Source organism: Trichechus manatus, unplaced genomic scaffold, assembly GCF_000243295.1.
Source record: "Trichechus manatus latirostris isolate Lorelei unplaced genomic scaffold, TriManLat1.0 scaffold00037, whole genome shotgun sequence".
NCBI lineage: Eukaryota > Metazoa > Chordata > Mammalia > Sirenia > Trichechidae > Trichechus > Trichechus manatus.
This window is the reverse complement of record NW_004443973.1, coordinates 5,856,448-5,872,133: the sequence shown is the minus strand read 5'-3', so window position 1 is coordinate 5,872,133 and position 15,686 is coordinate 5,856,448. Positions and strand designations below refer to the sequence as shown.

Here is a 15,686-nt window from a genome sequence, read left to right as displayed (position 1 = left end):
GTTTTGTTCTCCGTAGCCCTGTCATCTGTGCCTGCCACAGTGTAGGTGCCCAATAGTGAATTGTTGATTGATTGAATGAATAAATGAATGGCATATTTCACTGGCAATTTCTGGTTTTCTACTTAATTATATTTACTGAATTTTTTGTTGTTGTTATCTTATTAAATAGTGAAGAGGGAACTTGGTACTAAAATGTGTGGTTTCTAATTGGTTCTAGTTTTAATATTAAAAAACGATATCGTGGGGAACTGTTTTTTTTTTCCCTGAGGGGAATCATCTCAAATTATAAACTTATTTTAGGTGATGGGAGGAAGCATTTGTCAATCTTGGGAATATAGTGACATGTATATCTTTATTGGTCAAGGTTCTTTGTCAGAAATGTCAACTCATGTTTTTAAAAAGTATTTCATCTAATTTACTTTTAGGAAAGTTTTGTTTAGATGTATTTGAAGTGTACATATCATAAGGTAATAGAAATAACCAAAAGCTAGAAAATTAGAATAGTTTGACACAGATCCAAGTGTAATTTTTCATAAAAAAGCAAATATTGATCTTCTAGTTTTTCGGAGAGACACCAAAACTAGAGACTTCAATAAATAAAATATCAACCTTGTTTATTAAAACTATAAAATGTTATTACTAGAGTGAAATGCTACATTTCATTTTTTAGCCTATATTTGAATATTAGGTTATCTCTTAGATTTCTTTCAAATGTATCCCCACCATAGAAAGTGATTAATTTTTTTCCAAGTATTCAAGTAATATCTACTTATTGCGAAAAATATGTATATGAAAATGAGATAAATACTACCAGGAGAATTAAAATTCACCCGTAATCCTACCCCTCAGGTGTAGCTGCTGTTAACATTCTGAAGTATATTTTGATGACATGCATAATATCATCATATATACTTGTGTGTGCATGTGTATATGATTTTACATATAATTTTATTGTGGTAAAATATATTTAAAAACTTTCCATTTTAACCATTTTTAAGTGTATAGTAATTTAGTGATATTAATTACATTCACCGTGTTGTACAACTATCACCACATCTATTTCCAAAAGTTTTTCATCACCCCAAACACAAACTCAGTACTCCTTAAGCAATAATTCCCCATTCCTCCCTCTCGCTAGCCCCTGATAATCACTAATCAACTTTTCTGTTTATGTATTTGCCTGTTCTACATATTTCATGTAAGTGAGATTATACACTGTTTATCCTTCTGTATCTGACTTATTTCACTCAGCATAATGTTTTTAAGTCATCCATTTCGTAGCATGTATCACAGTTTCTTTTCTCTTTTTGGCTGAATACATGCATACTTTTTATAGCCCGATTTTTTAGTTGATAGAATATCATGAGTTATTTTTCCATATCAATAAACATAGATCCATATTGTCATTATGAATCAAGCATAGTATTGTAAGTGTGGTATTTTCTTATAAGTCTGTACTATTCTTGTATGTATCTGACGTTTGGTTTTATTGGTTTGTTTTTCCCTACAAGAAATAATACTTTTATTCTTACATCTTTGTATACCTATCTGATTATTTTCTTAAAGACTTAGGTGTAGAATTGCTGGGTCAATGCGACATGTACTTCTTTTTCCGAACGCTTTTGGTATAATTGTAAAATTACTCTTTAGAAAGATCACACCCACTTTATATTCCCTTTCCCCCAAATCTCAACCCAGTCCTAGACGTGATGGGTAAAAAATCTTATTATTTTGGATTTCATTTCTTTAAATATTTCTGAGGTTGACAGTGTCATAAAACAACATGTGTACTACTGTTTCATGAGAAACTATTTGTTCTGTAAGCCTTCACCTGAAGTACAATAAAATATAAAAAAAAAGAAAAAAAATATTTCTGAGGTTGAACATGTTTTCAAATATTCTGTGAGAGTCACCTGTTCACATACTTGCCTGTTTTTCTGTTGGAATGTTCCCTTATGGCTCTACAAATGCTTTTTATAGTCTTCATAAAAGACATGTTATTGTATTTGATAAATTATTTTCTTCTCTGCATGTATGTCTACGACACTAAAAACTAAATAGGGTTAAGGGACTTGATTTTTTTCATTTAGACCTTTCTCTTTTTCTCAGTAGTAGATGTACCATTCTCATAAATGTATAAAAACATTCAGACTTACTCTGGACTTACTGTATTGTGTGTGCGTGTGTCCTGACTTTTTCAAGGAATATTACTCTAACAGAAAAACTGAAACCAGCATTGCAACAGATGTTCAGCAGCAATACAGGGACAAGCAAAATCCAGTGCTGACATATTTTTCTGACTGTTGCTGCTGAATTTAGTCTCTTTAGGAACTTGACGTTTTTAACGTAGTAATCTGTGATCTATGTGATCTCACCTCCACGCCCATCCATATGAGAAGTGAGTTGTCTAACCTTGGGCTTATTTATATTTATTTTCAGAGCATTCACATATTGGAGAGGACTGCTTCCTCTAGCACGGAGCCCTCTGTAAGTCGGCAGTTGCTAGAACCGGAGCCGGTCCCCCTCTCCAAGGTCAGTGACAGAATATCATCCTTTCTCAGAAGGCACAATGCCTGCTCTAGGACCTGTTGAAGTGTAAATACCCTTTATACCTGGCTCCCCTAATATAGCTATGAAGCCAGTAACAAGGTTGGTCTTCCATTTCTTTCTGCCCCCAGTATATAGGGGTTCTCTGCTTTGGGCTAGGAGGCAATAGATGAACGTACATTTTATTGGCATTTTCAGGGTTACATCCAAAGTCCAAAATTCTCATTATTTGAAAGGAAAAAGGCAAAAGACCCTATTGCCGTTCCCTGTTGGAGAGATGAGCAAATATTTTTATGCAAAGCTAACAGAAAAAGATCACTGAGTCTTGTAATAAAAATAATAATGGCAGCTACCATTTATGGGCCATACACTGCACACCAGGCACTATGCTAAATGCTTAAATACATTATCCCATTTAATATAATCCTGTGAACAGCTCCATGCTGTTTACACATACAGAACAGAGAGTTCGAAACTTTCCCAAAGTTATCCAAAGCTATTAAGTAGCAAAGCAAGGATTCAAAGTTAGATTTGTTTAATTCTACAGCCAGTGCTTTTAAGCTCTACACCACCTGCAAGGTAAAATAGTCCCCACACAGGGGGCCTGTTGAACATTCAGAATTCTAGTTTCCTTCTCACATTTGGCCTTCCTAGGATGAGAAGAGTATTTATTAAGACCTTGTTCCTTTCATGGAAGCCGGTGTTCCCTCCACTTCAGCCTTCTCTTCCTAGGACTAAGGAAACATCTAAATGCTTTTCTGCATAAAACACAAAAATCATGAAGAAAAGCTGAGGGAACTCTAAACACCATCCTGTTCATCCCCACCCCATCACTGACTCCCAGAGATGTTCGATGGCCTGACTACCTTATCAAGGAACTCTGAAAATACATGTAAATTTTGAGTTCAAATATAAAAATAGTACTTTATTTCCAAAGATAGTTAATATCTTACTATGTTATAAATGATCATTCCACTTTGTTTTTCCAATATTACATATAATCCTTTAAGAAAAAATAGTATAGTACCCTAATGTTGTAGAATGTATACACTTGCATCTCTTTATACTTTAAAGACATTATAAGCTATAAAGTTTATTCTATCAGATGGAATAAGGTGCTAATCTAAAGAAAAGGGTGTTATTGAACTCTAAAAAATAATTTAGAGAGAAATAAAAAAGATGGTCTGATCATTTCCATTTGGATAACAAATAATGTCTGCTTGGTAAATATTAACTAGTAATCTCGTTGAAACCTCAGTTTTATCTTATGGTCAGTTAAGGGAGAAAGAGAATAAATAAACATATGCATAATGGAAAAGATAACTAACATTTATTGAATACCTACTATGTACCAGGCACTGGATTAGTACGTGCATTCTCTCACTTAGCATACAACTCAAAGAAGTGGATATTGATATTATTGTCATTTTACTGATAAGGAATCAGAGACTTGGAGTATAAGCAAGTTGTCCAGAGTCAGATAGCTGGGAAGTGTGTGACAATTAGAGCAGAGGGAAATAGAGACCACGATAGTGAGAGATACAGAGAAAAAAGTGTTTTAAATTTTTCTATAATAGTAAAAATGCATATTTGACTCAAGTCAAATACAGTAGTCCCCCCTTATCCGTGGGTGATACATTCCAAGACCTCCCGTGGATGCCTGAAACCACAGATAGTACTGAACTCTATGTATACTATGATTTGTCCTATACATGCATACCTGTGAGAGTTTATTTTATAAATTAGGCACAGTAAGAGATTAACAACAATAACTACTAATAAAATAGAGCAATTATAACAATATACTGAAATAAGTTATATAAGTGACGGAGTGGGACAGCATGAGATTTCCTCATGCTACATACTCATTTAATATTTTCGAACTACGGTTGACCGTGGGTAACTGAAACCGTGGAAAGAGGAACCACGGATGAGGCAGAATACTGTACTGACATTACTACATTAAGGCTTTTGACTCTGTTTCTATTATAATTAATGTAGGAAAGTGGGAGACTTTTGAGCAGAAAATTATTGTCAATTGAAATTACCCCTGCCTTGGGCTGGGTTCTCTAGAGGAGCAAAACCAGGGAAGCATGCACATGCATACAAGTATACGAGAGAGAGTTATCTCAAGGAAATGGTTCATGTGGTTGTAAAGGCTGGCAAGTCCCAAGTCTGTGGATCAGGCATCAGGCTGGAGGCTTCTCCTGACTCACGTAGCTACAGGAGCTGAGGAGCCCAAGATCGGCAGGCAATATGGCTGGCCACCGGCTTAAGTCCCAAGAACTGGAGGTCAGATGATGACGAGCCAGATGCAGGATCCAGAGCAAGCAAGGAAGCTGTGCCAGAACATCCATCTATATATTGGATGCAGGCCACACCCCTGAGGAAAGCCCCTTACAACTGATTGGCTGATTACAGCATGGAAGATGACTACATCATTACATAACTGCCAAACCACATCGTTACATAACTGCCAAAGCACTGAGAATCATCGCCCAGCCAAGGTGACACACAACATTAACCATCACAACAGCCCAATTTTTTTTCTCAATTTTCAGAAAGGGATTTTAGCTTTCTTAAGCTGGACCTGGTTTACTAAGCATAAACCCATTGCCATCAAGTTGATTCCAACTCATAGCAACCCTATAGGACAGAATTTCCAAGGGAATGGAGCCCTGGTGGTGCAGTGGTTAAGAGCTCAGCTTCTAACCAAAAGGTCAGCAGTTTGAATCCACCAGCCGCTCCTGAAACACTATGGGGCCGTTCTGCTCTGTCCTGTAGGGTCACTATGAGTCAGAATCAACTCGATGGCAACGGGTAATCTTTACAGAAGCAGACTGCCACATCTTTTTCCTGCAGAGCGACTGGTGGGTTTGAACTACCAACCCGTTGGTTAGCAGCTGAGCACTTAACCAGGGCTTCTTTTACCAAGCATAGAGGGGAAGAATTTGAACATAACAGAAGATAGAACAGAGAACGTTCTATCTTGTATTTGTAACATTATCAGCATTTATAATTAAAATAGGGAGAATGTTGTTTGCCCTGGTTTTATCCTTCGCCTCTTTGTCAGGCTGACAGCTTATTTAAGTGTAAGTACTATATTAGAATTCTTTTCAATTTCTTTTGCTGGGCTTTAGAAATACTGCATCAGAGAGAATAGAAATATTTGCTCAGAGCTGCCGCATTTATGCTTAAGAAAAAGTTTTAACTTGCCGTTTCAGTCTGATCCCTCCTTTTTCCTCTGCAGTTAAACTTCCGTAGAAGCAAACAAACAAACACTGTGACAGAAAGCAGTAGCTGTAGCACCACAGGGACAAGCTTTTATTACATTCTGAATTTAATTAGAAAAAAATTTTTGAAAGCATTTGGACTTATTATTGTTCCCATTTGCACAGATTAAACAGAGTATTCTTCATCACACACACATAAACACGGAATAAATTGAATATGAACGATAGCCTTCAAATAAGACCTAGCCAGAAATAAAAATGCTATTCTTGTAGAGATGCTTTATGTGGATGGGGCCACTAAATACAGAAATGCTATTAAATATCGCTGTTCTCTCTCTAAGAACTGAGAGACCACTAATGAATATACTTACACATATATGGAGAATTTTAATTTCTTGATTATACTAAACCTTTAAAAGGAAATTGGTAAACATTAGCCATTTGTATAGAATAGTTGTCTACTTTCTGGTGAGAGTAAAAAGCCAAAAATATTGGACTTTTCATTAACACCTACCATTTTCTCCTACAGTATTCAGAAGCAGGGTTACTTGCAGAATTGCAATTCAGTATTAAAAAATGGGGATTTCAAAGCTGTCCACTTAACCTGCACTTATAAAGTATTGTCCAAAAACTTGGTGTAGTGCCTGAAATGTCTTATCAGAAACATACGAAACCAAAAAAAAAAAAAAAAAAATCACTTTATCTAATTAGCAGTTTTGACCAGATCAATCATAGTTTATGATAGAGTATCTCTAAGTAGAAAACCACTTCCTGGGTTCTTTTCTTATTTACAGACTCTTTAAAGATTTACAGACCCTTTAAAGAATTTTTAATGTAGCCAAATGAACACGGATAGATGTGTTTCTACATATAGTTGAGCCATTAGGGTCCCCTCAGGGATGACCAAGAAGATGAAGATGGGAGGAGATGTGGAAAGATGGAGCCATGATGCTGGGTTTAGAGAGCTTTTCAGAGTCAGGGCCATATCCTACTGTTAATATAAACGTTAGAATGAACCAGTGTCTGGCCACATCTCTTGGAAACAAAATTTTATACAAAAACCCCATCCCACTTCCACATATTTGAATTTAAACATACAGATTTGACTTGGACAGAGGGTAAGCAGCTTCCGTGATAAGAGGAGGGGATGGTGAATACACAGCCCTCTCCCTTCCTGCCGCCAGTGTCAGTAATGGATTATGGCACCTTTGCCTCTGAGGCTTGTCAGAGCCTTTCAGCAGCAGATCCATCTGCCCTGAGTTGAAATCCATCAGCCATTCCTATTGAGGCCCTTATTTTATGGTCTAGGGGGATAATTTCTGATAGAATGTATTTTTTCAGAAGGCAGTTTCCCACAACAGTTTGGGATAGGGCATTCTGCAGGAGGCCTGCTCTGATCCGTGAACACTGTGTCCAGCTTTCAGCGGCTGAGATAGTAGAGCAGATTACACTGAGAGGTTTTGCCTCCCTGCGTTGAGGGCAGGACTCTAGCAGTTGTACATGGGATGTGAAAAGGTGTTGTTGGTCCTGCCTCGGGAGCCACAGCTTCTGCTTAATTGTTAAACGAGCTTCATCATGGTCCTGAATGTCACTAGATGTACCTGGGGTCTAGACTATGGGCTGTTAGGGTGTCTGATGGGCCAGTGGTTGTTTTAGCACTGCATGGGACCTTAGAAATCACCTCCTAGGGTTAAAACTCAGAGTGTCACTAAGGGCCAGGTAGATAATAGGGAAGCAGTCCTTTTGGGGACTGTGGCAAACTGAAGATGGGTTGCCTTTACTTGGGGCAGGCCCTGAGTTGCCAGATTTGATAGGCTTTCAAAAAACACTAAAAATTTGGAGTTTTCAGAGTCTGAAATTTTATTTTCAAATGTTGGCAACTCATTAAAAGAAATTAAAAAACTCTGTAGCTGAACAGCTCATGTATAAGTCTTGCAGATGAGATTACCATAATTTAGTCATGGTTGTGAACAGCAGAAGGTGATGGTGTGGACTCTGGAACGCAAGATTTCTGGCCTTGCAGTCTGGTTCTTTTTCAGAGGCTCCCAGGGGTGTGTGTGTCTCAGGATGCCTTCAACGCCTTAACTTCTTTGTGCGTGTTTAGCGAGTGGGGCATTTTCTGTGCATGCTGGAAGGCACGCAGCCTCACCAAGAGGAAACAGATGACTAAGCGTTGCATTTCAGTGTTAATAGCAGGTTACGAGGCACTTTAGACCTGCGGTAACCTTTCCATTACTAAACAGAAAGCCAGATCCACACAGTTAATTGAACATTTATCTTCAAAACAGTCTTATTTTGAAACTTTTAAGTGTCTCTGTGCCCAGAGATTAACTGCCTAGAAAAATGTGTTTTAACATTCTGAGTACAGGTAAATCGAAATTCCATTCTTCTCCAAGTAGATGTGGTAGCTCCGAGTCTCCAGTAGACCCCGCACGCCTGCAGGTCTACCTGAGAAACTCATTTTAACTTCGATTAAAAGTGCATAACTGGGTCTGACGTTAGAGTTTGTCCTGGAATGTTGTTCATACTTTTAGTGGGTTAAGTGTTGGTTCAAAAGCAACTTCTCCTTAAAAATCTGCTGGATGTGAAGCACATAGAAACATGTGACTTGTTTTTCTCCTTTCCTCTTAGGAAGCTGACAGCTGGGAAATTATAGAAGGGCTGAAAATAGGCCAGACCAATGTCCAGAAACCAGACAAACACGAAGGCTTTATGCTGAAGAAAAGAAAATGGCCTTTAAAAGGTTGGCACAAGGTAAAATTTTAATCCCATCCATGTTCAAATCGTGTTCAGTAATAGAGAGGATCTTATTTAATATTGCTAGGTAGGAAACCCAGAGTATGGTTGTATGTGTAAAACTAATTTTCAAGGCCTTATCATAACCATATGGGCTGCAACATATTATACCTACTGAAGTCATCTGTGATATAATATGTATGCAGAGAAAAATATTTTATATGATATTTAAAATCCAGTTTTAGATGTATTTAAAATCAATTTTGTATGTATTGTTTTATAATATTTTTTCACTTAAATTAGTATGAATATGTTTTCATGCTATCAAATATTCTTCCAAATATGAGATATTTTTAAGTGCAGGCATGTATTTTGTTGGATTGTTTATCCCACCATTGATTTGATCCGTTCTTTATTGCTGGGTATGTAAGACCTGATTAATTTTTTACTATTACAGCGTTGTGGTAAGCATCTTTATACATGAATGTCTGTTTAGTTACTTGATATGAGTTCCTAGAATTATTGTTGCCACTGCAATCTAATCTTGGAAAATCACTGATCTGAAAGCTTGTTTACTGCTCTTTGAAGTATGTGGTTTATTCCTCTCTCATTCCCCCTACATCCTTTTTCTGTGTCCCAGTTTTAATTATGGAGAAAATATTTTTACTACATTGTTGCAATTACTTGAGCAAGAATTCTGTAATCCTGAGAAAGAGAAGGAGAAATTGGTTGTTCAGTGGTAGAATTCTCACCGTCCGCGCCAGAGACCTTGTTCGATTCCTGGCCAATGCACCTCTTGCACAGCAACCACCCATCTGTCAGTGGAGGCTTGCATGTCGCTAGGTTGCTGAACAGGTTTCGGTTCCAAACTAAGACAGACTAGGAAGAAAGGCTTGGTGATCTACTTCTGAAAATAAGCCACAGAAAACCCTATGGATCACGATGGTCCGATCCACAACCAGTTGTGGGGATGGTGCAGGACATGGCAGCATTGCGTTTTATAGTGCATGGGGTCACCATGTGTCGAGAGCTGACTCGATAGCAGCTAATAGCAACAGCAACAAGAAAAAGTCACCTTCAATTTTCAATATAAACCCTTTGATAGACCATTCCATCTCTTCTATGAAATCACTAGAGGAATAATCCCTCCACTTAACATATCTGTTCTTTATTGTTACATTCAAGGCATATGGCTATGGATTATAACCTCCTTGAGGAAATATATTTTTTGTTCTTTAAGGGAAAGACCTAAAACTAGACGGATGGAAAATGTTGCCTCACTCCTCTGTCTCCAAGGGTGGAATGAAAATAGTCAAAGAAGCTTCTGACTAATGAGCCATCTCTCTCCACTTTTGTTCTTCCTTGGATTTTGGCCCACCTGGCCATTCTCCTTCCTAGGATCACCTTTGCCTTCAACTCTGACCATACCACTTTGTAATTTCTCTGATCAAAGGCCTTGCTAGTCTTTGTTTTCCAGTGACCATCCTATAGGTTATCTCTGCTAAGATTCTTTGATAGAAATGGATAAATGAGAAGGAGGTCAGAGAAACAAGTTTCATATCAATCACTCACTGTAATTTAGTGCTCTAAATCTATGTTTCAGCAAAACTGGCTGTGTTTCCCTCCACCAGACTGAGTCCAGTGCAGCTAGATGGTGTCCAGCTACCACCGCTGACTGCTCTGACCGGGATCACAACAGAGGGTTCTGGGCAGAGCTGAAGAAGGATGTAGAACAAAATTCTGACTCACAAAAAAAAAAGACCAGATTTACTGGCATAAAGGAGATTGGAGAAACCCTAAGAATATGGCCCCCAGACACCCTTTTGGCTTGGTGGTGAGGTCACTTCCGGGGTTCACCATTCAGCCGGGGAGTGGACAGCCCCATAGAACCAGGTGGGACTGATGAGGCACAGCAGTCCAGGGACAAGGACTGGAAGGCGGAGGGGGACAGGAGAGCTGGTGATAGGGAACCCAGGGAACCCAGGGATAGTGTTGATGTGTTGTGAGGTTGTTGACCATTGTCATAGGGCAACACGTCTACTAACTGATGAGAAACTGTTTTGTTCTGTAAACCTTCATCTAGAGTGAGAATGGCAGCACAGTTGGAAGAGCGTAGTCGATGTTACTGAACTGTGCATGTAGAAATTTTTGAAATGGTGTATCTTTGGCTATGTATATTTTCACCAAAAAAACAAAACAAAACAGAGAGGTCGAGAAGGGAGAGGGTTGACATGTCATGGGGTTGTTAGCTGATGTTGTGGAACAATGTGTGTACTGCTGTTTCATGGGAAACTATTTGTTCTGTGGACCTTCACCTGAAGTACAATAGAAAGAAAAAACTAAAAAAAAAAAACTGGCTTTGTTTTAACAGCAGCTCTTTCTGTATCATGTCTTTAAATATTTTGCTACCTAAATAACAGGAGGGTTTCCCTTGTATAGGGAGTGCCTGGGTGGTGCAAACAGTTAAGTGCTCACCTACTAGCCAGAAGGTGTTTCGGTCCCATTCAGAGGTGCCTTGGAAGATGGGCCTGGCAATCTGCTTCTGAAATGTCACAGCCTTGAAAACCCTATGAGCAGTTCTACTCTGCACATGCTGGGTCTCCCTGAGTCAGAATTGACTTGACAGCAACCAGTAACAACAAAGTCCCTTGCATTGCCTTTTCTCCTGGTCTCTAATGCTGCCATGTGTTTATTCAAGCCTCAGCCCATTTGATTGCCCAAGTCATGGGCAGCTGAGTGATCAAGTGTTTTTTAACTAGTGATTCTTTCTTCCTGTGCTAACTTGTTGCCTCCCAGAACCTGTAGCAGAGGCAATAGAGTGGCCTTCTCTGAGCTCTATGCAGGTGTCCTCGCCCCTGACTGCCAGCCACCTCAGCAGTTAAGAGCTTCTGAATCGAATAAAAACTTTCCAGCAGAGCGATTTACCAGCACTAGAAAGACTCCCTGCACTGTAGATAGTAGAAGAGGGCACCAGACCCACTGCATGGTTAGGCCCTGAGAGCTGTTGTTCTGCTGTGAATTGTCTGGGTGAAGGAAATCAACAGCAGAGAGCTCCTGAGTGGATGCTGAACAAAAATGGCAACATCTGCTTATATTTGACCAGGAGCACCTGGGAGGAGACAAAAACTACCAAAAATATTTTCTTAATTCTTGATGTAGTTCCGAAATAATTTTTAATCTGTTTTGCTAATAGTGAGATGCATGCGTTTGCTAAGTGGAGATAGTTGCTTATTGCTAACGCCACTTCTTAAACTTTCCAGATAATTCAGTATTCTATAATGGACGTGAGCATTTTCATGTGTTACCCATGGTGCCAGGGGAAGTTCAGGAGTTCACCTCCAGGGTGAAAAGTTCCGTGTAGATGAACTTCTCATGGAATCACCCTGTAACCTAATCCAGATTATTCTTTCTACACTTGCCAGGACACAAGGCATTTAGTTTTTAGTTTTATCTGCTCTCTTCTTTCTCAGTTTCAAAAATATCCCAATGTGGTTAACTCAGAAGGTTTCAGATGCAGGCCCTGAGATTTCTTCCCTGTTGAAAAAAACCACAGTTTAAAGGTTCCTTCCCCAGTGGATTATGTGTAAAAAGAACCTAGTGGATTAATAGTATGGGAATAAAGCTCTGGTCTCCTTACCATTTAGTGTGACAGACTGTGTCCAGGTGCACTGGATACAAATACATTAAAATGATTAAACATATTGATTACTGAATGCCAGGCAACATTAGATGCACATTTGTGAATGTTATGTATAATTCAAAATACAGACAGTAACTGTGGGTTGTTTGTTCTTGCAGCGCTTTTTTGTCCTGGATAATGGAATGTTAAAGTATTCAAAGGCACCGCTTGATGTAAGTAGCACACAGGACATTTTCCAAAGACTGATTTAGAATTCTGCTTGAAGCGAGTAAATACCATAATTGTACAAGCTTTGTGCTGTAGTTACCAGCTTTGTGCATTTCTATACCTGTAACGTTTAACAAGCTACCAAACCTCCATGTTCCATACAAGGCATGTTTTATGCTTATAGTCAACTAGTGTAAAATCTCAAACTGGCGCATGAAGATTTAATTGAACTCTCGTGATGTATGTTATTAAAAACAAGCTTGAACCCTAAAAGTGATGGATGACCCTTTCTCTCTCAAAGACAAAACCCAAATAGGCTGTTTTCAGCATCTCTCAATAAACTGTGCTTTGCCTGCTTTTTTTTTGATTTAAAGCAATCTTTGTTCGTTGTCCATGTCCTTTTAAAACCTGTCTTTTGAACTTCATTTCTATTTTATACATCCTTATTTCTTTGGAGTTCCAACTCACTAAAATTATTCCAAATTATTTGTCTTTGATATAATAAGTAGTTATTTGCATGCCAAACTAGAAATTTCCCTCATTGTTATCATTGTGGTGTAGAGGAAAGAATAGAGGACTCAGATTTAGGTTTTGTCCCCATCTCTGTCTTTGAATCAGCTGTATGTCCTTGATCAGAAGGGGACAGCTAGAAGCTAGAGCCTGCTGCTCTGTGCTCTCTGGTCCCAGCTGCCCAGTTCTGCCCCAGCAGCTGTCACCAGTTGATTACTCAAGGATGTTCTGTGTTGTCGGTCAAAGATTGGCCATTGTTATTTTAGGAACCACTAAAGATGTTTTTCTGGGATGTAAACTGTGCAATCTATAATTATGAAGAATTGACATTATAGATTATGCCAAAAATAGGAATAAGAGATGAACAATTACTTATTGAAATTGGTATGAAGTCACTGCAACTTCACCTGTCCTCAAATTAAGAGAACCTTAACCGTTTCCTCTTTTTAAAGAAGGTGTCATATTCTAATTTCCATAGATATGTTAAAGATTACACTGAGGTCACTCAAATTAAACCTGGAAACACATCTAATTATATATCTGTCCAGCCTATTGACTAGTCTTTTGATTTCAGATTCAAAAAGGGAAGGTCCATGGGAGCATCGATGTTGGCCTCTCGGTCATGTCAATTAAAAAGAAAGCTCGGAGAATAGACCTTGACACAGAAGAGCACATCTATCATTTGAAGGTGAAGGCACTTTTCAGCAGTTTCTCTGCCATTATCAAGGGAAATCACTTGCGATGTCAGTGGTAATCAGGAGGTTGGTTTCCCAATTACTTTCTCCTCTTGTTCTTTGTTTTAGGTAAAATCCCAGGACTGGTTTGATGCATGGGTCTCCAAACTACGCCATCATCGATTATATCGTCAGAATGAAATTGTGAGGTCACCAAGAGATGCTAGTTTTCACATATTTCCTTCAACCTCCACAGCTGAATCCTCACCAGCTGCTAATGTTTCCATTGTGGATGGAAAGGTATGACTTTGTTCTGCTGAAGTTGTTTAAAAAATTATACAAATATAATCTTTGGCTGGGTATATTTTCACCAAAAAAGAAAGGTCCTCCAAGGCTGAGAAGGGAGCGTGTTGATATGTCATGGGGTTGTTAACCAATGTCATAAAACAACATGTGTACTAACTGTTCAATGAGAAAATATTTGTTCTGTAAACCTTCACCTGAAGTACAACAACAAAAAAAAGCATCCTGAAAAAAAAAAAAAGTATACAAATATATAATTGAGTCTCATGTGAAAAACCAGAAGGAGAAGGTTTACTTTGTAAACTAACCCTCAGAAGACGATAGTGGCGTATGGCATCAGAGTTAATCACAAGAATAGATTAGGCTGAAATGTGGATCACCAAGAGAATTAATGGTTACTTTCCCTTTCTATAATTTTATGTGGCTTTGTAGGAATGTCAGGAAACAATCAGCACCCAGAAATTGGGTGCCTTCCTGGGTGGTAATAAAGAGCTGAAGACGCCAAAGTTTTGAAAATGAAACTTGCTTTTCTGCCTTGAGCTGTAATATACTTGTGACCCAGAGAGAGAGAGTGAATTTGCCTGCAAAGTTAATGTGAGTAAGCTAGAGAACAGGACAATAATATTAGTAGCCCATGTGAGTGACCAGGCACTGTGTTAAGCATTTGATATTTGTTCATCTCTAATCTTAGCTGAAGCTCAGAGACAACAATTTGTCCAGAAATTACATAGCCACTGAACAGCAGAGGCAGAATCTGAACCCAGGGCTCTGTTTCCAGACTCAATGCCCTTTCCATTATATCAGGTGGCAGACTAACTAAAGGAGGCTGAAGTTGTTCTTTGGACTGTAATAAGAGCATTTTTTATGGCACCGAAAAGATAGAGATGGTGCCTGTTAAAAAGTCATGGTTATGACAACAGGCTAGGAGACGGCTGTTTCCGCCATTGATTCAGTGGTTAAGGTTTTGCAGATATTGCCACATTGTACTGCCCAGGGGTGCTGCAGCTTCACACCTGGCACCTGGAACTGAGACTGGAGACAGCTGCAAGGGAATGAGCTGCCACAGGGAGCTGGGTTCAAGAACGTGCCCGTGCAGATTTTGCTTTTCTCTATTGACTTATACAAGAACGAATGTAATACATACATCCAGGTTTCCTTTACAAGACATTGAAAAATCTTATGGAGTAACTACTAGACTAATCAAATCAGATTACTATATTCAGTGGAAATTACTTAAGTAATTTTTGTTAAATCTCATTAATTGTATTTTGCAAGGCTTACATTTTTTCATTCTGGTTGCCAGCCTGGCCAAGGACTGTGCCTGTTTAATTATCTTTCTCCTAGAGATAGGATGTTGGATTAACCTTAAAAAGGAGGAGAGGGTTAAGAAGAGATGACACGTATAGATTCACCCATCTCACAATGCCCAAGATAGTCCCCAGTTTTCTCTGGGCCTACTATATTTGCAGCAGAGAACCAGAATAAATTTCCAGAGTTAGTCCAAATTAAATGAGAGATCCGATGGATCTTTTATAAATATAAATGTTTAATTATTGGATTTCTCCAGCTTCTCGCTGCATCTTTGGCACAGAGTGTTGATAGAAGATATATTATTTTTATTCCTAGTGTTATTTATTAAATAACTTGGGTGATATCTGAGAATGAAGAAATGCAACCAAATCTTCCCCCACTGTTTGCCTTGGAATAAGAAAGCTCTTCAACTCTATTTTCATAAAAAAATCTATTGCTCTAGTTACCAATAACATACTTCTAAGATTTAACTAAGTGATAAGATTTCTGTTACATTTATCAAAATGCAGTAAAGAGTAGAAAGAG

At 38.5% G+C, this 15,686-nt stretch overlaps 1 protein-coding gene across 1 annotated transcript in view; it reads left to right on the top strand.

Moving 5' to 3' along the window:
- Nucleotides 1-15,686, top strand: part of OSBPL6 (oxysterol binding protein like 6) — a 137,931-nt gene that overhangs the window by 53,800 nt on the left and 68,445 nt on the right. Inside the window, exons 3-7 of the mRNA XM_023730493.1 lie at nt 2,440-2,532; nt 8,412-8,534; nt 12,315-12,368; nt 13,448-13,561; nt 13,677-13,847. Coding sequence (XP_023586261.1) covers nt 2,440-2,532; nt 8,412-8,534; nt 12,315-12,368; nt 13,448-13,561; nt 13,677-13,847 — 555 coding nt within the window. The remainder of the gene's footprint in view (nt 1-2,439; nt 2,533-8,411; nt 8,535-12,314; nt 12,369-13,447; nt 13,562-13,676; nt 13,848-15,686) is intronic.